The sequence below is a fragment of the Protomyces lactucae-debilis genome (genome assembly GCF_002105105.1).
Source record: "Protomyces lactucae-debilis strain 12-1054 chromosome Unknown BCR37scaffold_1, whole genome shotgun sequence".
Taxonomy (NCBI): Eukaryota; Fungi; Ascomycota; class Taphrinomycetes; order Taphrinales; family Protomycetaceae; genus Protomyces; species Protomyces lactucae-debilis.
Genome location: NW_024467993.1, coordinates 170,295 through 188,497, shown reverse-complemented (window position 1 = coordinate 188,497; position 18,203 = coordinate 170,295). Strand labels below are relative to the sequence as shown.

The window sequence follows — 18,203 nt, the reverse complement described above, 5'->3', positions numbered from 1 at the left end:
TGTTCAACTCTACTGTCAATGCTCATAATAGAATCCAATCTGGCGACAAGGCGAATGGCCACTTGGCAGTGACTGGTAAAGCTCATTTGTCCCTCAATGTTACCCGCATCACTAACATCGTTTTCAACAGCCTGGAGTCTTGCGTACACGGCCTCATACGCCTTCAAAAGTCTGACCTCCTTCCGTCCGACACCTGTTGCCTTATTGGCCATGTCGGCCACGAACCTCGTCATGCACGGCAGTGGCATCTTTGTATAATGACAATCTCGCCCTTCATGCATCTGCGCCAAAGGTAGTACCGCCACTTGCCATGTACTTGACCTCCGCATCTGTTGCACCGCGATTGAGCACTTTGTTGCGATGTGGGTAGCGTCCAAATTGATTGATGAGATCGAGATGCTCATACTGTGATTTGAGAGCAAGCAACGCCACGCCACGTTCCTGTGTCGTCTTCTCGCCAGCCTGTACAGCTTTGTCGACTTGTTCAATTTTAGCGAGATAGGTACGAAGCAGCCTGATGTGGGAGGAAAAGCTTTCTGCATGCGTCAATGGCATGCTCATAAACAATAATTCGAGCCAGTCAGATTCGACGTCCCATTGTTTTTGCAGAGCATAGATGGACAATTGATGAGCAATGGGGTCTGCTTCGTTGTAGACCTTGACCGCTTCACGACCACGCCAGATATTGCGCGAGAATTGGTCAAGGAGTAGGATATGGCTCAATGTCTCATCCTTTGATTTGGGAAATGCAGCAACGGCAGATTCATCCGTGATGATAGAGTCATACGGATCGAGCGATGGCAAGTCTTGTTCCTTGTAATGCGCGATCAGTGTGTTGATATGTGGTTCATATGTCTTGCACTTTGCATCAAAGGCAGAATCGCGCGCAAAGTAGCTTTGATATAGCTTTGCACTGGTGGCTTCCTTGAGCGGGCCTACACGGCCTAGCCACAAGCTCAGGATCTCTCGTGTGGGAATCTGGAGCATTGTTTGGGTAGTTTGACGGTGAGGTGCAAGTCGACAGAGACCCCGCGTCGAATCTCGCCCACCCGTGATCAGATCACACACATTTACACATGAACACCTATCTATCAGGCATGAGCAGACGTCACTTGCTTGTGCCAAAATCCAGTCCTCCTTCCTTGAAATACTTGGCTGGCGTTAGCATGTCGTTTTGATCAGGATAGCAACCAGATTAGACGAGCAAATCGAGATGATGCGTAAATTGTTTTAAGAGCATCAACGCAACCATCTGCTCATCTCGAGAAAGGTCTCCCGCACGCCCTCGATGCTCCATAATTTCCATGTGGTTCATGGTGCTTGATAAGGCAAGAATGTGTGATGCGGTACGCATAGAATGGCCCATTGGCAGACTCAGTAACAGGAGATGCATCCAGTCGACCTCTTCGTGCCAGCCTTGAGAAGTTGCGTAGTATGACAGCTGACGAGCAATTGAATCTGCGATAGTATATACTTCTGCTACATTGCTGCTTCGCCTGATACGTATTGGTCAAGCAGCAGGATGTGACTCTGACTTTCATCAATGTACCTGGAAATGTGTTGATTGTACCCATGTCGACTTTAGGGCAATTCAGAGTTTCCAACTTCACGACGAACAAATTAAATAAATCTATGGCATCTGTCGGGTGAGCGTCCTCAACGCGCGCCATCTTGCGGTGACTCCCGTGACTGGCTGAGGCCCAAAATCCGTCCACGCGCGCACAACGACCATGATCAAACACATCGATGCCGGCACAGTCTTCGCGTGAGAGGTCCCGGCTCCTTCTGCAAGCTCATCTCCTGGCTGGTATCATCACCAGTGGCAGCTCTGCAGGAGACCTGGACGTATTCCAATGTGCGATGGCCACCATGCCTAACCGGGGCTATGCTCTGGCGACCTATCTTTCATCAGCAGAACTCGCTGCCGAGGATGATGAGTACGAGACGCGCATCCTTCTGCTGACCCTCCTGGCGTACGTCGAAAATACTAGGTATCTACAGGCTAGGCCATCTGTCCCAAGGACTTCGCACAGGCTACTAAGTGAACTACCAAGATACAGCGACGATCGCTTCCGAGAGTTATTCCGCTGCAGCAAGGATTCCTACCATAGCTTGGTGGCATCGATTGAAGACCACCCGGTATTTTCAAATGCTCGCGGTCCGCCACAAGCCCCAGTCGCTCATCAGCTTCTGCTTGCCTTATGGCGGCTGGGATCCTCCGGCAACGGGAGCTCTTTCGTTCAATTGGGAATTTTCAACGGCTGCTCAACAGGGCATGTCTTTGACTGTACCAGACGCGTAGTCAAGGCGCTCAGAAGTCTTTTGGATGACAAAGTTAATTGGCCAACGGCCGCTGGAAAGAGGCGCGAGCGCCGGGTCAATGAGCGTCGCGCAGGCTTTGCCGGTTGTATCGGTAAGGTTGATAGCACAGGTATCGTTTTGGCTCAAAAACCTGGTGGGCTCTACGATGGCGAGAGCTTCTGTAATGAACAGCAAGAGTACGCGGTAGACCTTTGCGCGGTCTGCGACTCTGATTGTCGTTTCTTGTTTCTTACCAGTGGCGTGAGCAATGCTTGTGACGACGCACGCGTATGGGGTGCGACAGTAATCACCCGATATCCAGGGTCCTTCTTCCAGCCCGGAGAGTATCTTCTTGGTGACGAGGCTTATGCCGTCACAGAGCAGGTAGTTGTTCCCTTCAAGGCGCCAGCAAACCGATCACAAGCGAATGCATACTTCAACGAACGACTGTCGAGCGTTCGAATCGACATTGACCATGCATTCGGTCAACTCAAGGGACGGTTCCAGTGCCTGAATGCCCTGCGGATCCGAATTCAGGATGAGGCTTCATTTGTCCTGGCATGCGAGTTCATTATGGCGTGTTGCGTGTTGCACAATATGCTGATTGATGTTGATGATCAATGGATTGTGGAAGATGCCGGAGACGATGCTCGGTCCGACCACAGTGGTACTGCACGCAGTACTGGAGACCAGTCGGCTAGTCAGCCTGGAACGGTGTTCCGCGAATCAGTCCGCCAACAAGTCTTGGTCCATCACGACGCGTTGCACCTCCTTGACGATGAGATGGAGACTTGAGGAGCCACTTGAAGAAACATAGAAACCGTATCAAATGATTGTCAATACCTAGCCATGGCAAGAATTGTCAATAGTGCACTAGTGATGAGCGCGTCTATTCATGGCTCATATTCTACATGTAACATTCAATGCTTCATCTCTGGCAGAGTGAGCGCCAAAGAATTTGTCTGCATTAGCAGGCTTTAGCTCGTAGGCGAGCCCTGCTCGAGCGTAACACACGAAGCAGCTCTTGCACGGGCACTATCGGCATAATGAAAATCTTTAGAGTAAGAGCAAATATGGCAGTTCCTAGCTTGTCCATCTATCAGTCGTTTCTTAGAGTAAGATGTCAAGGGTGTATTCAAGGAGCAGTTGTGTAGTTGCGGTCGCCTGCCAAACTCTTTGGGTGTCTCTCTCTGCACGCAACGAAATTGAATCATCACGCTCGGCTACGGCAAGCACCGCAAAAGACCTGCATAGTCAATCTCGGTCCGCAGCTATTGTCAGGCGTCTCTAGGGCCTCTAAACAAGTGACTGCCTGGTCGGGTCATCTGAACTGACCCTTGACAGCTACTGAAAGCTTGTGCGCCGTCTATAGCAGGCCTACTTGAAGCGCAGCTGAAGGGCCGCTATGGAGAAGGCGAATTTGGCTGCTGACCATGACCAAGCCGCCACAGTAAAATCTGAACCGCCCATCGAAAGCATTGAACGTGTCACAAGCAATATCAAAGTCTCAGACATACTTCAAAGCCACGATGAAGTGAGCCTAGGGACTGTGGACCCCCCTGCAGCTGCTCTAGCCTCAGAATCACAAGCTGCCCCTTACGAGGAAGAATGCCCCATCTGCACGCAGCTACTCGCCAGTCCAGATCAAGAACCTGCGAAACTCGCTTGTTCACATCGGTTTCACGTTGCTTGTCTACTTGATTGGGCGCAAGTCTCAACAAGTTGTCCTTACTGCCGTGCAGACTTTACAGAGTTGCAGGTATTAGCCTCCACTCAGGCCGATGCAGCAACGGTCCGCAGACTCCCCGTGGAGTCCAAGACACAGATTGCTCACTACAACGAGGAGGGTGAAGAAGATGAAGGTGTGCTGCTGGACTGGTTCATTGATGACGAAGAATACGATCAAAGTGGTGTCTACTACGAACCCTATCAGCCACCTCGATGCATCATGTGTGGTAGCTCTGAACAGACCGACACACTCATGCTGTGCGATCTGTGTGATGACACCTATCATGCCCTTTGTCTCGGCCACATAGCTCTACCGCTCGGCCCATTCTACTGTCCAACTTGCCACACTATTCGTGGCTCAGAAATTACTGCCAATGCAAGATCTCGACCAGTCCGGACGGTCGCTTCCCGACGACATACGAGAAGCACTCGCCGCACCCAGACCTCTCGAGATCGTCGTGCAGATCCAACAGCAAGAAGAACATACAGAACATCGCGACCAGCTCCAGGTGCCATTGAAGGTGCCGCACGATTAGCAGAATGGCGTCGTGCGTGGCGTCGCGTTCGTCACCAGGCTTCCAACCATCTACAAGAGCCTGAATGGACTCAGCATGCACAAACACAGACAGAAGCACTCACGCCGGCACAGGAACGAGAACGACGACTTTGGCGTACGCGTCTTGATTCTGCTCGTCTTGCCTCTGGCAGGCCAAAGACTGCACCTGGTGCAGATGACGAGAAGCTTGAAGATCCTCACACTGCTCATCTATGGCATGAATTTGAAAAGGCTGCTACAGGCCTCGATCGTCTACGTGTGAAAGCTGATGCGACTGGCCAGAGTGGCTCGAGACCCTCAGCAATAGTAGCAACAAGGTCACCCTCTCCACCACCTGCACTTGAACAAACAAGTCTCGGTGAGTCTGTTTCTCGATCAACAAAGCAGAAGCGACCCGTACGGCGAGTCAGCGAACAAGTATCGACGCCTATAAAAAGGGGCGCCGATACCCAAAGCACGAGAGAACAGTCTGCCAAGCGCCTGCAAAGTGAGACTGGTTCATCCTCATCAGGAGCCTATGTCAGCAAACTAGATGGTATCCTGGTCAACATACGGCGTCCTCCAGCTCTCGAGCTCTCGCCACTCAAAATCACTACACCTGCACACGGCGCAATCTCTGGCGGCACAATCAGTCCACCAGTTGCCTCGAGTCCTGCTGCATCTTCTTCAAGAAGCGTGCGATCCTCCTTGTCAAGCGGACCAGGATCCCCGTGTAGCCCAGCTGAGACTGATCCAGATGGTTATTTTGGTCACTCGCCCACCCACACCGACAAACTTGCTGCACCTGTGAGTCCAGGGTCAAAATCAGGCCTCACACCTAGCTTGACACAAGCAGTGACGAAACATCTCGTGAGTCAACAAGTCGTTATGCTTCTGCAAGCGCACTACGACGTCCAACGGATTGATAAGCGTCAGTTTGCACGCATCAACCGGGATGTCACACGCGCCGTGTATAGTGAATACGCTGCTGCTGTACTTCCCGATGAGGGTGTACAACTCATGCAACAGCGTGTCAGTGAGCTTGTTGGAAATGAACTAGCTTTGCTGGACTAGCGACGCAGCTTGTACATATTATTTGAAACTGAGGCTATATACTCTAGCATGAATGATGGCAGATGGCCTATTTAAGACTGCAATGCATCTCTCTCCTTTTCTAGCTTTGCCAGTGTTGCTTGACGATCCGCTAGGTAGGCGTTGAGCGAGTCGACTTGTTGCTTAAACATGTCAATGTCTTCTTGTACGCTCTTGAGGGAGCCACTACCAGGTCCGTCCCTTGAGCTTGCATCCAATCGTGCAAGTTCTGCATTCTTAAAGGCGAGCAACTGTTCCAATTCCCTGCGAATGAGTCCCGTTTGAGCGGCAGCTTGCTCGCCATGACTTGCCTGTTCCGCAGCTGCAATCTGCTCATCCAAATCAACCAATTCTCGCTTCAATCGAACGAGTTCCCAATCACCATCTTTGATATCCTCAGCATAATCTGCTGGTTTTTGTTGTTTGGCCCCTCTCGATCCTGTTCCGAGTTTTGTCAAGTAGGATGAACCAAAAGCGCCGCCACCTGATTGACGATCTTCTGACTCAGCCGCTATCGTTGACTTGAGTTTGCCAGATTTATCATACTTGCTCGTGTCATAGCTAATCTCTGATTTCGCAAAGGTCGCACGCAGAGTTGGTGGTACAGAGGTGGGTACACGAATACCATTTGAGCGTTGATTCAAGATGTGCAAAAAGCACAAGACTTGATCCTTGCCGACGCCTTCTTGCCGTTTTGGGTTGATGAGGTCCCACGCGCGTTCGATATCACGTAGCGGTACACTCTCTTGTAATGTCCCGTAAAGTTCTGAGAGGGCATTGAATTTCACTGCGCCGCGACGATCTGCATTGGCGTTGTAGATGGATTCATAGGAGGCCTTGTCAGTGGGTGACATGTACCAGTCGAAGTTGCCCGACAACCTATTCCCTTGCGCGTCTGTCTCTTCAACTGGCGATGGCACACGTTCCATATCGAGACCATGGGAGAGTGCGTTTTGAGCAGTCAAGAGATGCGCTTTACTGCTCGGCACGAGGTTTCCCGGCAACTGTGCTGGAATGGAGGAGAGACTGCCTTGTAGCACATCAAATAGCAGTTTCATGGCAATACTGAACTCTTCGAAATCAAGCATGCCATCATTATCGATGTCGCAGAGGTCCCAGAGACGCTCAAGATCTGATTCAGGAAGGCCTGAGCTGGCGAGGACGGCGGCCGCTTGTTCGCCCGTCAGACGATTATCCACTGGCGAGAGGCCGGAGAAGATCTAGAGGATTAGTCATGATGCGCATGATTGAGAGAGATTGTTTACCTGCCAGTACTTCTCCTGCTCCTCTCTTGTAATGGCACTCATGGTCTGCTTGTTTTTGTGGGTGTTGTCCAAGTCGCATCCAGTGTTTCGTGCGTCATTCAAAAGCCGTCGACCTTCACAAAAACTGATTCATGGACTAGTACTCGCAAAAAGACATAGATTGGCTATATGTGATCATGAGATGCCGATATCTGTCTTATGAAATCCAATCATCACCTTCCTCATTGTTTCATTGCGCCAGCATCTTCATACTGCCTGAGTCTGTCTGTGGCTTCAGTATAAGACCTTTGCAACGCCTGATGCTGCTGCAACAACTGTTCGTAGCGTAACGCCAAGTCATCCTGAGGACTCAACCCACCAGGCGATGTGACGAGCTGTGCCTCCAAAATATGATCATTGTTGAAGTGTGGACCACGTCGACCAGACGTCGCTGTGAAGGCTTGTTGTAATGCATGCACAGCCGGTTGTACATGCGTTGTCGTTGTTGTAACATCCTGCTGTTCTTGTTCCCTTAAAAACTCATCACGCGGAGCAAAACTCGTATCAATTTGTGTGAGTGACCGGAGTGGATTCGGTGTACTCTGGCTGCCGGCATTGACAATGGCTTGCAGGGCATCATGGTGAATGTCGTGTGAGGCATGGAGAGATCCTGGTTCGGATTTAGACTTGCGAGGAGTATTGGCGCACCCACCTTCTGTGCTCGCTGACTTCGTGTGTCGTCCAAGTGCATCTGCCCTGGCAAATCTAAGTCTTGTTAGTCTTAATTATAACGAGAGTGGGTGAAGAACGAACCGTCTGCCACAGATATCACAAGCAAAAGGCTTCTCGCCCGTATGCAATTTCTGATGACGCTTCAAGTCATGCAACCTGCGGAATTCACTCCCACAATCCGAGCATGTAAAGTCCTTTTTGGATGATGTATGCGTCAGTAAATGTGATTTGAGGTTGTGTAGTCGTGTGAAGCGAGCCTGACAGTGATCACAGACATGTGTCTTTTGCTGTGCATTTGCACCTTCTGGTTTTGTACCCGTCATGTGTTCGTCTTGTGGCGAGGGTGCCCCTTGCTGGCTGTAATGGGGTACGAATTGGTTCGTATTGCTGCTGTGGTTGTGTATGCCGTTGGGCGACGTAGCAGCGAGATCCATGAGTCTCTCCTGATCTGTTCTTTTCCTCTTTTGGGCTTGCGACTCATGGCTTGTGGTCTGCGACAGGGTGTGGCCATTCTGTTGCTGCTGCGTGTCATCAAACGTCGGCACAAATGTTGCTGCGGCCGTGTCTGATGATCGAACAGGATCGTACATGGCCTGATTCGCACTGGGCTGTGCTTGTCCTTGTAGCGACTGTTGCGGCTCTGGTGGACCAGCCGGTATGCCTACTGACTGTGTCCCCGCCGACCCGAGTGACCCACGCTCAAAGGATGCTTGGGCGGATGGATAGCTCATTGGGTAGGAAGAGAACAAATTTGCACTGGATGCTGGGTTCATACTGACTGCTGCTGGCGGGACAGGTACTTGTATGAGCTCCGGCCTGTCCTTCTCTGTCATGAGGCGGGCTATAGGAGAACTGGGTTTTTTTTTTTTGAGTCTAAGCGGGTATCGCTTGTCAGAAGATGGTGCGAGTCGAAACGATGGTGGGCCGTGTGTATTGCTGTGCTGCGAGAGTATCTGAGCGGGCTGTGACTGTGTCTCTTGCCTTGTATTCTGTCGTCCGGGGCAGAGGCAAGCAAGAGACGGCGGCTTGACTTGACTTGGGACTTGCAGCGGGCGAGTGGCGCAGAGAACGGGAGCCAGACCAAGTGACGACACAGCAGCAACACCCAGGAAGCTCAATATAGAACACAGCAGCTGGCACTGACAGGGACAGGAAGGGGGATACTCTGCTGCTCCCTCAGGCATATACAGTGACATAACCAGCTATTAGCTACACTCCCCCACTGCTTCGTTTCTGCTGATTACCCACAATCTGGTGGATGACTCAGCAACACCAGCCAGAAGCACCCGAACCGCTAGCCAAGAAGCGCAAGCTAGAGACTGCAGAGGATGCTACAGATAACAAAGGTGCTCAGACTATACCCATGTATCCTGCGCGAGAGAAGGAGAACCCCAATCTGTACCTGGAGACAGTCCACAGAGAGCTACTCGAGCCAGATGCTGCAAGGCTATGCTCCGTAACGCTGGCAGATACAAACGTCTATGCCTGTCTCAGCTGTGGCGAGTATCTACAAGGACGTGGCAAGGCGACGCCAGCATATGCGCACTCGCTGGATACAGACCACCGTCTATTCTTGCGCACAACCGACTCTGTCATTTATGTGCTTCCCGAGGGTTCTCTCTGCAAGTCTCTGCTGCTCCACGACATCAAACAAGCGTACAATCCTTTCTACTCGCAGACCGATCTCAATGGTCTAGACACGCTTGAACTTCACGAGACAAGACCCGGCATCTACCATGGTCCTGGTCTGATTCCCATCCACAAGCTCGGCAGGGACGGTGCGCTCAATGCGATCTTTCATGCTCTGTCCCATGTTCGCATCCTACGCAGCAAGCTCCTCCAATTGCCAAACGACAGGGACTATTACGCTGGCTTGCCGCCACTCCTGCAAGAACTATCCCTCCTTTTCCGCAAACTTTGGCGTCGTGGATTGCGCAATCATGTCTCTGCAGTCCAAGCAGCCGCTCGTATGTCTCACACCTCACTCGGAGTCTTTGCGCAGGAGAAGAAACTAGTCCCTGCACTTGTGCTGGCTTTCCTATTGGACACATTGCATCGCCAGCTCGGCGGCTCTCGAACAAAACCAGCGCCTATTAGCATGGACACTGCCGACGAGAAAATCGAATTGCCAAGGTGTGCGAAGCATACTATTATCTCAACAGGGATGCAAGGTGTCTTACTGATTCAAACTCAAAAGATACAGGAGTTGACCGATGCACAGGCACCGCAATTGAGGTTTCGCGACGATCCAAATGCAGAGGCGACACTTGTACCGTACAAGATCCTTGCGTTAACGCTTCCACCCATTCCTGTCTTCGCCGGTGGTGATCCCGGAGCCGTTTCTGCCCAGTTGTGTGTGACATTGACAACCTTACTCGAACGCTATAGTGGAAATCAATTTGAACAACTCGGCAATACACGCAGGCGTTACAAGTTGCTCTTCCTCCCGGAAAAGACGCTCATCTTCTCTATTCAACGCACTGTGGAGGGTGAAGCGCACCGCAACAGGGTGATTGTGCAACTGCCAATCACGATTGATATGTCACCACTGCTTGTCAAGCCACAAGGACCAGCCCTCTTTGATCTGTTTACAGTAATTATGCAAGACCCTCTGACAGATGACTGGTTTGCTTATACCAAACGCATGGTTGGCACACAAGCAAGGTGGTTTAAGGTTTGCGCTGGTATGGAAGCGAGGCAGGTTCCGGCATCCGAGCTGTTTGTGGGTGAAGCGAACATTGCATTTTATGAACGCCAAACAAGCTGAAGCATGCTTGTACTTTTAGCATAGTTGCTTACCTAATCCATTGTTGAACTGTACTACACTTCACAAGGCAGTCATGAGTGCTAGAGACAGTATTGAAAATGTGCAAGTGTTCGCCCTGTGCTAAAGAGATGATAACCAAAAAAAGGGGAGAAAAAAACAAAACGCTGATATACTCTCATCGTCACTTCATGGTGTGCACCTTAGCCCGCAGGCGCACCATTCCCAAGGGCATCCAGCTTTCGACGAAGCATATCCAGCCGCTTCCTCGTCAACCCGACCCATCTCTCAATGGCTTCTCGATCATCTTGCTCCATCCCACCTTCTTGCACACCACTACTGCCCGTTTCGAGGATCGCTTCAAGCATCAATACGCTCATCTCATAATCCCCCTCACACTGACCGAGATCCTCTCCAGCCATCTCACACACAGCTGCACCACGACTCAGCTCCAATGCTCGATCATACAAGAGCCGTTCAGCAGAGATATCCTCGAATGGATGATCCGGTCTCGCGAGCTGCAACGTGGTACGTTTCTTACGTTCCAAGTATTCTGCCTTCTCCAAGACTTCATTATACCGTTCACGCGTCCAACTCACCACAGCCGTGAGTTTTGGGCCTGCACCGGGGAAGTTCTCGCTTGACATGAATCGTTGCACCGTATCGATAATCATTTGTTGCAGTGCGAGTGATTTGAGGTACAAGACCATCGCTTCCTCGCATAACGACACAATCGCCTCATTCGTTAAGAGTGATGCATCCACCGCCAACTCACTCGATCGACTACTACTCGTAGGTGGTGGAATGAGTTGTCCGAGCTTCAATTCAGCAAACTCATACACCACTGCTGATTTCGCAGCAATGGCTTGAATTTCCTGTAGCACTTTCTCTTCCTCGCCCGACAACGCTTCATCAGAACCATGCCACAGGCCAAGTTGATCACCACGATACAACGTCGCTCCTTGACGCATCAATGATTGTGCATAGCCACCAGCTTTGCTACCAGCGTACGGTAATCGTCTTCCATGATGCACCATCGTTTCTAGCCATGCAGGAGGACTACCGCCACCAAAAAGACGTTGTCCAGCAATACTCAGTGCTTTTGTAATGGCACTCGTTGGGGATGATCCGAGACGCCTTTCTGCAATGGCTAATGCTTGAACAGTCGCATGATTCGCTTGTTGCTGTACTTGCATCGCCGACAAACTATGTGACGATGAACTCGATGGAGATCGATGGACCGGCTGTTGGTGTTGCCGAGGAGAATGACTATACATCCGACGTAAACCTTGTTGATGTTGTTGTTGACCATATGCAAGCGCATCCGCCATGGCATTCACTTCAACGGATTTCTTCTCAATCACAACATACTCCGTTTCCGCTTCACTGGGTGAATGACTATACCCACCACCAGCTGTATATCCCTGTCTTTCGCGTTCAAGTTGACTTCCATAGCTGCTACCGTAGCTTGGACCCTGTGGTTGTTTCCAAGACGATGCAGCAGCAACGTGACGTGCGCGTTCTTGATCACTTGAGTGTGAGGATCTGCGCGAACCAACAGGCACAACAACATCCGTTTGTCCGCGTTGTGAAATACGTCGTTCGAGCGGTGACGCTGCGCGTTGGCCAAGAGATCGTGGGAGATTTGCACCATTTGCAGAATGACTTTCACGACGTGCAAATGCAGAACGAGGCGACGGATCGGGTCGTTGTTCTCCGATTGCTTGGTCTTCTGGGCGTTTGGTCACAGTAAGTGGTTGCATACCTATAGACTCAACCGGTGGCGTATTGACAGGTATCAGATCTGTAATGAATGCTGGTGATGGGATTGAGATATGCGTGCCATCTTGTCGAGGTTGTCGTGTTGGCATGAGGAGTGGTTGTGAGCGCTCTGAAGCAGCAGATGAGTCTCGACCACCTTCGACGTGGATACTGTAAGCTTGTATGGGGATCATTGGTTCACAAACAACAGGATGTGTGAAGAATGCCTCGAATGTCATGCGCTGTCGTGGATTACGCTTGAGCAGTGCACGAATGAGCTCTTGGATGCCGGCATCCAAGGGCACTTCCGAGGGAAACTTGATGACATCGTCATTCTTGTCAATCTTACGGAGTAGCTCAACATGGTTTTGTGCTCGAAAGGGCGGCTTGCCAACCAGCATCTCATACAGTACTGTGCCCACTGACCATAGATCAGCAGTGGCATCATACTTCTCATAGCGCAAAATCTCAGGTGCCATATACAGCGGACTGCCACACAACGTCTCTGCCATCGACGCTGTTTGCAGGTATCGCGCAAATCCAAAATCAGCCAACTTCAGCACTGGCAAGTCAGGTAAGCCAATAATACTCTGTGGCGACGCCTCCAGCAAAGGTGGTTTGAGCAGCAAGTTTTGAGGCTTGACATCACGATGCATGAGATTCTTTGAGCGCAGAAATTCAAGCGCACTAGCAAGTTGTTTCAAGAAATGACGGACGAGCGAGTCATGCAGGCCTGCACCGAGTGTATTTGGGTAGCGACGAGCAATGTCGCGCAAGAGTGGCGCTTGATTTTCCTGGCTGAGTTTGTCGCGCTTCTTGATGAAGTAGGAGAGGTCACCGAGTGGGCAATATTCCATCACCAGATGTATGTAGGAGCCTGTATCGGTGATGTCGAGGAGTTGCACGATATGGCGATGTTTGATGCCCTTCAATATGCTGATTTCACTCTCGAGGTTCTCCAGTAGTTTTTTGGTCAGCTTGGAGCGCAGGACCGACTTGATAGCAACAGCTGCATTAGGGCGCGCGTTGATGGATCCCAGATAGACTTTAGCAAACGAGCCGGCGCCTATTTCGCGGCCAATTTTGTAGTGCGCAAGTGGCGTCTTATCGGGGCCTGCTTCGGCGGCACTCATGACGTGTTGTTAAAGAGGTGTGTATAAGATGCGCGCCCTCTTTCGGAGGGGCTAGTTGTGTGTGCGCTGATGCGCTCAGAGGTAGCTGGGTGTAGCTGATTGAAAGGGGCCCTTTTTGATGCTATGAGGAGATGCGCTCGGGTGTAGTATAGACGGGGTTATCGCGTTGCCCCTAGCGCAGTTTGCTTGATGACTACTGCGGGGGCCTCTCAGGTGGGCCAGGAGCAGGAGCAGGAATTGATGATTGAGCAGCAGCAGAGAAATTGACGTCGACGTGGCCAGAACTGACACAACAGAAAAGTGAAATACAAAGCGACCATATCTACTATTCCACAACCAACGAGGCACGCAATGGACGCAGCATACAGCCAGCCAGTCGGGCAGATCCTCGCACATCTACAAGTTGATCCAGCAAGCGGACTCACGGATGCCCAAGTCCAACAAGCAGAAGCCACATACGGCAAGAATATCCTGCCTGAAGATCCACCCACACCCATCTGGGAGCTCATCCTCGAGCAATTCAAGGATAAACTCGTCATCATCCTCCTCGCTGCTGCAGCCATCTCATTTGTTCTTGCCTGTCTTGAGGATGGAAATGATAAAACGGCCTTTGTCGACCCAATTGTCATTCTCACCATCCTCATTCTTAATGCCGTGGTGGGGGTGAGTCAAGAAGCCTCTGCTGAAAAGGCTATTGCCGCATTGACAGAGTACAGTCCAGATGAAGCAAAAGTACTTCGCAACGGTGGCCATATGCTCAAAATTCGTGCAGAAGCACTCGTTCCCGGTGACATTGTGGAAGTGGCTGTTGGTGATAAAGTTCCAGCAGATTGTCGGCTCATTGAGATCCTCACAAGCAACTTCCGTATAGATCAAGCCATCTTGACGGGCGAATCAGAGCCTGTTCACAAGTCAGTGGAGACAGTCAAGGATCTCAAGGCTGTCAAGCAAGATCAAATCAATATCCTCTTCTCCGGTACGACCGTCACGATTGGTCGAGCACGCGCCGTGGTCGTCCAAACAGGTTCAGCAACCGCCATCGGTGGCATCCACCAATCCATCAGCTCGCAAATCAGTGAACCTACGCCGCTCAAGGAAAAACTCAATGAATTCGGTGACCGTCTCGCTCAAGTCATCACTGTCATTTGCATCCTCGTCTGGGCCGTTAATTTCAAAAACTTCTGGGATCCAGCACATGGCGGTGTCGTTGCCGGTGCCATCTACTACTTCAAAATTGCCGTGGCCCTTGCCGTCGCTGCCATCCCCGAAGGTCTCGCCGTTGTCATTACCACCTGTCTTGCTCTCGGTACGCGGAAAATGGCAGCCAAGAATGCTATTGTACGCAGTTTACCGTCTGTTGAAACACTCGGCAGTACGAGTGTCATTTGTAGTGACAAAACGGGGACCCTGACTACCAATAAGATGTCAGTATGTCATTTCGCAGTCGTCGCTGAGAAGGGTCAGTTACGCACATTTGATGTGGAAGGCACGACGTACGCACCCGATGGTGCAGTCACAGAAACAACCATCCCAAGCGGCGGTAGTGATGTTCCCGTCAAAGCTCTTGCTTCCATCTGTGCCATTTGCAATGATGCAGAAATTATTGTTGATCCTGCGACAGGTGGGTATGTTCATGTGGGTGAACCGACTGAAGCGGCGCTCAAGACACTCGTTGAAAAGATTGGTCCATCGAATGCGCACTATATGGAGAAGAATACACGCCTTGCGACATTCGAGTTTAGTCGTGACAGGAAGAGGATGGCTGTTGCCGTGCATGCTGCTGGTCAGTCGTCGATTGATTTACTCGTCAAGGGCGCACCAGAAGCAATCCTATCACAATGCACAACCGTGCTACAAGGTGACAAGGTTGTCTCTCTTGAAAAAGACACGCGTCAACGTCTAGAAGCAGAACTCACGCACTATGCAAAACAAGGACTCCGTGTTATGGCCATGGCTCTTCGTTCTGGCATTCCAGGTACTAAAGATGTCATTACATCTGCTAGTTTTCCAGCAGAGTATGCTGCGCTTGAGGTAGACTTGACATTCGTCGGTCTGGTTGCCATGTTGGATCCGCCACGTCCAGAAGTTCGTGAAGCGATTCGCAAGTGTCGTTCTGCTGGAATTCGCGTGGTGGTGATTACGGGTGACAATAAGGAAACCTCCGAGACCATTTGTCGACGCATTGGTGTGTTTGGAGAGGATGAATTATTGGCTGGCAAGTCTTATACTGGCAGGGAGTTTGATGACTTGACGGAAGCGCAGCAACGTGCTGCTGTTCAAGAAGCATCGCTGTTTAGCAGGACAGAGCCCTCGCACAAGTCGAGATTGGTGGATTTACTTCAATCTGCCGGTGCAGTGGTTGCCATGACTGGTGATGGTGTGAATGATGCACCAGCACTGAAAAAGGCGGATATTGGCATTTCCATGGGTTCTGGAACGGATGTGGCTAAGCTGGCCAGTGATATGGTCTTGGCAGATGATAACTTTGCAACGATTGAGGTGGCCATTGAGGAAGGTCGATCGATTTACAACAACACGCAGCAGTTCATCCGATATCTCATCTCCTCCAACATTGGCGAGGTGGTGTCTATCTTTTTGACGGTATTGCTTGGTATGCCTGAAGCATTGATCCCTGTTCAGCTTCTCTGGGTGAATCTTGTGACGGATGGATTGCCAGCAACAGCACTAGGCTTTAACCCGCCAGACCACGCCATCATGGAACGTGCACCTCGTCACCGTAATGAGCCACTTGTGACTGGTTGGCTTTTCTTCCGATACATGGTGATTGGCACGTATGTTGGTATTGCCACTGTTGCAGGGTACGCTTGGTGGTTCATGGTGAACCCACATGGTCCCAACATTTCCTTCTACCAACTCACCCACTTTCATCAATGCAGTGCTGAGTTCCCTTCAGTTGGGTGTGACATGTTCACAAACCAGATGAGTCGTCAAGCGTCGACGGTGAGTTTGAGTATCTTGGTGGTGATTGAGATGATGAATGCAATGAATGCACTCTCTCAATCGGAATCGCTGCTGACCTTACCGCTCTGGAAGAATATGAAATTGGTGTATGCGATTGTGCTGAGTATGGTGTTGCATTTCGCCATTCTCTATATCCCTGCACTGCAGCAGTTGTTTTCTATTGTGCCGTTGAGTTGGGCAGAGTGGCAGGCGGTGTTGCTGATTAGTGCGCCGATTATCTTGATTGATGAGGTGCTCAAGTGGATTGAACGTGCATTTATGATGCAGGCAGGTGGCCAGACTAGCGACATGCAGAATGAGAAGAAGGACCTTTAGATGTAGCTGATTGTAGATTCTAGATAGACGAGCAGGAGAGTCCAGCCCATCTGAATGTACCCTCGGCCAAAATTGGTTTCCACCCGCGGCGAGACCGGCTTTCGCTCTCCCTGATCTCGGTTGTGCGGCTTGTGCGATCGAGCCTCTCTTCATTGCATGCTTTGGGATGGAGCCTTGTGGCAGGGAGGTGCTTTGATGCCTGTGACTGTGTAGAAGTATGCATTAGTTGCTCACTGCTGTAGCCTGATTGCTATGTAGAGGGCCGCTGCTACTACCTGACTCGCCCCCAGCTAGCCCGATACCCCGGTTCTTATGCGGGCCAGCCCATGCCCTTCCTTCCACGGGAGCTTAATCGGCCAAGTTGCCACCTCTGCCTGCGACTTCTTTTTTTCAAAATTTTGGACTTTGGGGGGGAAAGAAGAAAGAAGACCGTCACTCGACCCATCCACCACTCTCAAAGCAACCATGTCCATCCAGGCCAGCTCATAGCAGTACGTGCACACCCATCGCATCACAGCAAACAAGCCTCCAACACCGCCTGCGCATCCAAGGGGCGAAAATTCTCTGTCTATTCTTGACACCTAGCCCTGTTTCAAGCACCTCACACTACTCTCTCCCTTCCTCCTGAACACAGCCCACGTCCTTTATCAACGTCCTTTCACTCAGGAGTACCCCCTCCCCCACGAAGCAAGCGCGATATCCGCCTCAAAGCATTAAACACAGGAAAAGAAAATGAGTGGACACCGACCGCAAACGTCCACCACCATCACCCTCACCAACAGCACCCGCGGCTCAGCTCTCAGACGCGCTAGTATGACGGCAGATCGTAAACATAGCTTCACAACAACCCTCACACCCGGCGGTGGCAGTACCGGTGTCCATGCAGAGGATGCTGCGTCAGCGACGTTTGCTATGCCTATGCAGCAACAACAACCTTCACGACCATCTAGTGCCTTTCAACCCTACCCACAATCATTACCCGTTGCCATGCTGGGAAATGGACAAGTGAAACGGAAGTCACGCAGGCCGAGTGAAGCGGCGCCTGTGTTGTGTTCGCATTGCGGCAAGGTAAGCTTTCTTATCTTTGCATTGCATTGGCTGACATGATCCTTACAGAATTACAAGCACCAGCAGTGTCTTGCCAAACACCTGTATGCTTTTCCTTGACCTTAGTCAACATGACTGACACAGCGTAGGTGGGAACACAGCCCATACTGGTCTTCCGTACCAGCAGGACAAGCCCTGTCAAAGCATCAAAAAGTACAACTCCTCGAAACCGCTTCCATTCTCTGCAAGATTTCAGGATCGCCTGGCATCTTGGCACACTCACCGTCGCCATCACCGTATGGCACGTCTGTTGGTATTTCTGGTTCGTCCTTTGGTGGACACCGTGGTATTATTTTGGAGGAAGGTGCTGGGTATGAACAGGATGATGATGCCGAATCACCTGAAGCGAGCTCAGAGGCTGTTGAAGATGATGACGAGGAAGGTGACGAAGAGGGTATATTTGGCCGAATGGACGAGCAGTGATTACACACACTCATCAGCACGGGCTCATGCATATTCGCGAAATCAATTCGGAAGGGGAACCAAGAGTTTAAGCATTTCTGTGGAAT

General features: G+C 51.0%; 9 protein-coding genes across 9 annotated transcripts; 5 read left to right on the top strand and 4 right to left on the bottom strand.

The window, feature by feature from the left end:
* Positions 1 to 273: 273 nt before the first annotated feature.
* Positions 274 to 987, bottom strand: BCR37DRAFT_384939 (uncharacterized protein; the record flags this gene model as incomplete). The annotated part of the gene is made up of 1 exon (XM_040870306.1): positions 274 to 987. One exon carries the CDS (start codon positions 985 to 987, stop codon positions 274 to 276), a length of 714 nt encoding a protein of 237 aa, XP_040728117.1.
* A 2,719-nt stretch (positions 988 to 3,706) lies between these two features.
* Positions 3,707 to 5,604, top strand: BCR37DRAFT_411309 (uncharacterized protein; the record flags this gene model as incomplete). The annotated part of the gene is made up of 2 exons (XM_040872195.1): positions 3,707 to 5,573; positions 5,594 to 5,604. The coding sequence occupies 2 exons, from the start codon at positions 3,707 to 3,709 to the stop codon at positions 5,602 to 5,604; spliced, it is 1,878 nt and encodes a 625-aa protein (XP_040728116.1).
* Positions 5,605 to 5,623: 19 nt separating this feature from the next.
* On the bottom strand, positions 5,624 to 7,008 carry BCR37DRAFT_353303 (actin cytoskeleton-regulatory complex protein END3-domain-containing protein). Its single transcript, XM_040868172.1, has 2 exons — positions 6,922 to 7,008; positions 5,624 to 6,876 (listed from the first exon to the last, which is right to left on the bottom strand). The coding sequence occupies exons 1-2, from the start codon at positions 6,961 to 6,963 to the stop codon at positions 5,710 to 5,712; spliced, it is 1,209 nt and encodes a 402-aa protein (XP_040728115.1). The 5' UTR covers positions 6,964 to 7,008; the 3' UTR covers positions 5,624 to 5,709.
* A 617-nt stretch (positions 7,009 to 7,625) lies between these two features.
* Positions 7,626 to 7,895, bottom strand: BCR37DRAFT_332812 (uncharacterized protein; the record flags this gene model as incomplete). Its single annotated transcript, XM_040867077.1, has 2 exons — positions 7,626 to 7,665; positions 7,714 to 7,895. Coding segments are annotated over 2 exons (222 nt in total), but the record flags the coding sequence as incomplete, so codon positions are not given.
* Positions 7,715 to 8,679, top strand: BCR37DRAFT_375480 (uncharacterized protein). The gene has a single exon (XM_040868391.1). It carries the CDS (start codon positions 7,908 to 7,910, stop codon positions 8,199 to 8,201), a length of 294 nt encoding a protein of 97 aa, XP_040728113.1. The 5' UTR covers positions 7,715 to 7,907; the 3' UTR covers positions 8,202 to 8,679.
* A 37-nt stretch (positions 8,680 to 8,716) lies between these two features.
* BCR37DRAFT_375478 (uncharacterized protein) lies at positions 8,717 to 10,496 on the top strand. Its single transcript, XM_040868390.1, has one exon. It carries the CDS (start codon positions 8,891 to 8,893, stop codon positions 10,397 to 10,399), a length of 1,509 nt encoding a protein of 502 aa, XP_040728112.1. The 5' UTR covers positions 8,717 to 8,890; the 3' UTR covers positions 10,400 to 10,496.
* BCR37DRAFT_375477 (kinase-like domain-containing protein) lies at positions 10,497 to 13,515 on the bottom strand. The gene has a single exon (XM_040868389.1). The coding sequence runs from the start codon at positions 13,288 to 13,290 to the stop codon at positions 10,600 to 10,602; it is 2,691 nt and encodes an 896-aa protein (XP_040728111.1). The 5' UTR covers positions 13,291 to 13,515; the 3' UTR covers positions 10,497 to 10,599.
* A 63-nt stretch (positions 13,516 to 13,578) lies between these two features.
* Positions 13,579 to 16,655, top strand: BCR37DRAFT_375476 (uncharacterized protein). Its single transcript, XM_040868388.1, has one exon. The coding sequence runs from the start codon at positions 13,642 to 13,644 to the stop codon at positions 16,585 to 16,587; it is 2,946 nt and encodes a 981-aa protein (XP_040728110.1). The 5' UTR covers positions 13,579 to 13,641; the 3' UTR covers positions 16,588 to 16,655.
* A 335-nt stretch (positions 16,656 to 16,990) lies between these two features.
* BCR37DRAFT_375474 (uncharacterized protein) lies at positions 16,991 to 17,923 on the top strand. The gene is made up of 2 exons (XM_040868387.1): positions 16,991 to 17,655; positions 17,704 to 17,923. Exons 1-2 carry the CDS (start codon positions 17,320 to 17,322, stop codon positions 17,752 to 17,754), a joined length of 387 nt encoding a protein of 128 aa, XP_040728109.1. The 5' UTR covers positions 16,991 to 17,319; the 3' UTR covers positions 17,755 to 17,923.
* Positions 17,924 to 18,203: the final 280 nt, after the last annotated feature.

Coding starts and splice junctions, on each gene's coding strand:
- BCR37DRAFT_353303 (XM_040868172.1), bottom strand. CDS start 6,963: ATGAGTGCCATTACAAGAGAGGAGCAGGAGAAGTACTGGCAG. Junction 6,877..6,921: donor AGCAGGAGAAGTACTGGCAG/GTAAACAATCTC, acceptor CTAATCCTCTAG/ATCTTCTCCGGCCTCTCGCC.
- BCR37DRAFT_375474 (XM_040868387.1), top strand. CDS start 17,320: ATGAGTGGACACCGACCGCAAACGTCCACCACCATCACCCTCACCAAC. Junction 17,656..17,703: donor TGTGTTCGCATTGCGGCAAG/GTAAGCTTTCTT, acceptor TGATCCTTACAG/AATTACAAGCACCAGCAGTG.
- BCR37DRAFT_375478 (XM_040868390.1), top strand. CDS start 8,891: ATGACTCAGCAACACCAGCCAGAAGCACCCGAACCGCTAGCCAAGAAG.
- BCR37DRAFT_375477 (XM_040868389.1), bottom strand. CDS start 13,290: ATGAGTGCCGCCGAAGCAGGCCCCGATAAGACGCCACTTGCGCACTAC.
- BCR37DRAFT_375480 (XM_040868391.1), top strand. CDS start 7,908: ATGTGTCTTTTGCTGTGCATTTGCACCTTCTGGTTTTGTACCCGTCAT.
- BCR37DRAFT_375476 (XM_040868388.1), top strand. CDS start 13,642: ATGGACGCAGCATACAGCCAGCCAGTCGGGCAGATCCTCGCACATCTA.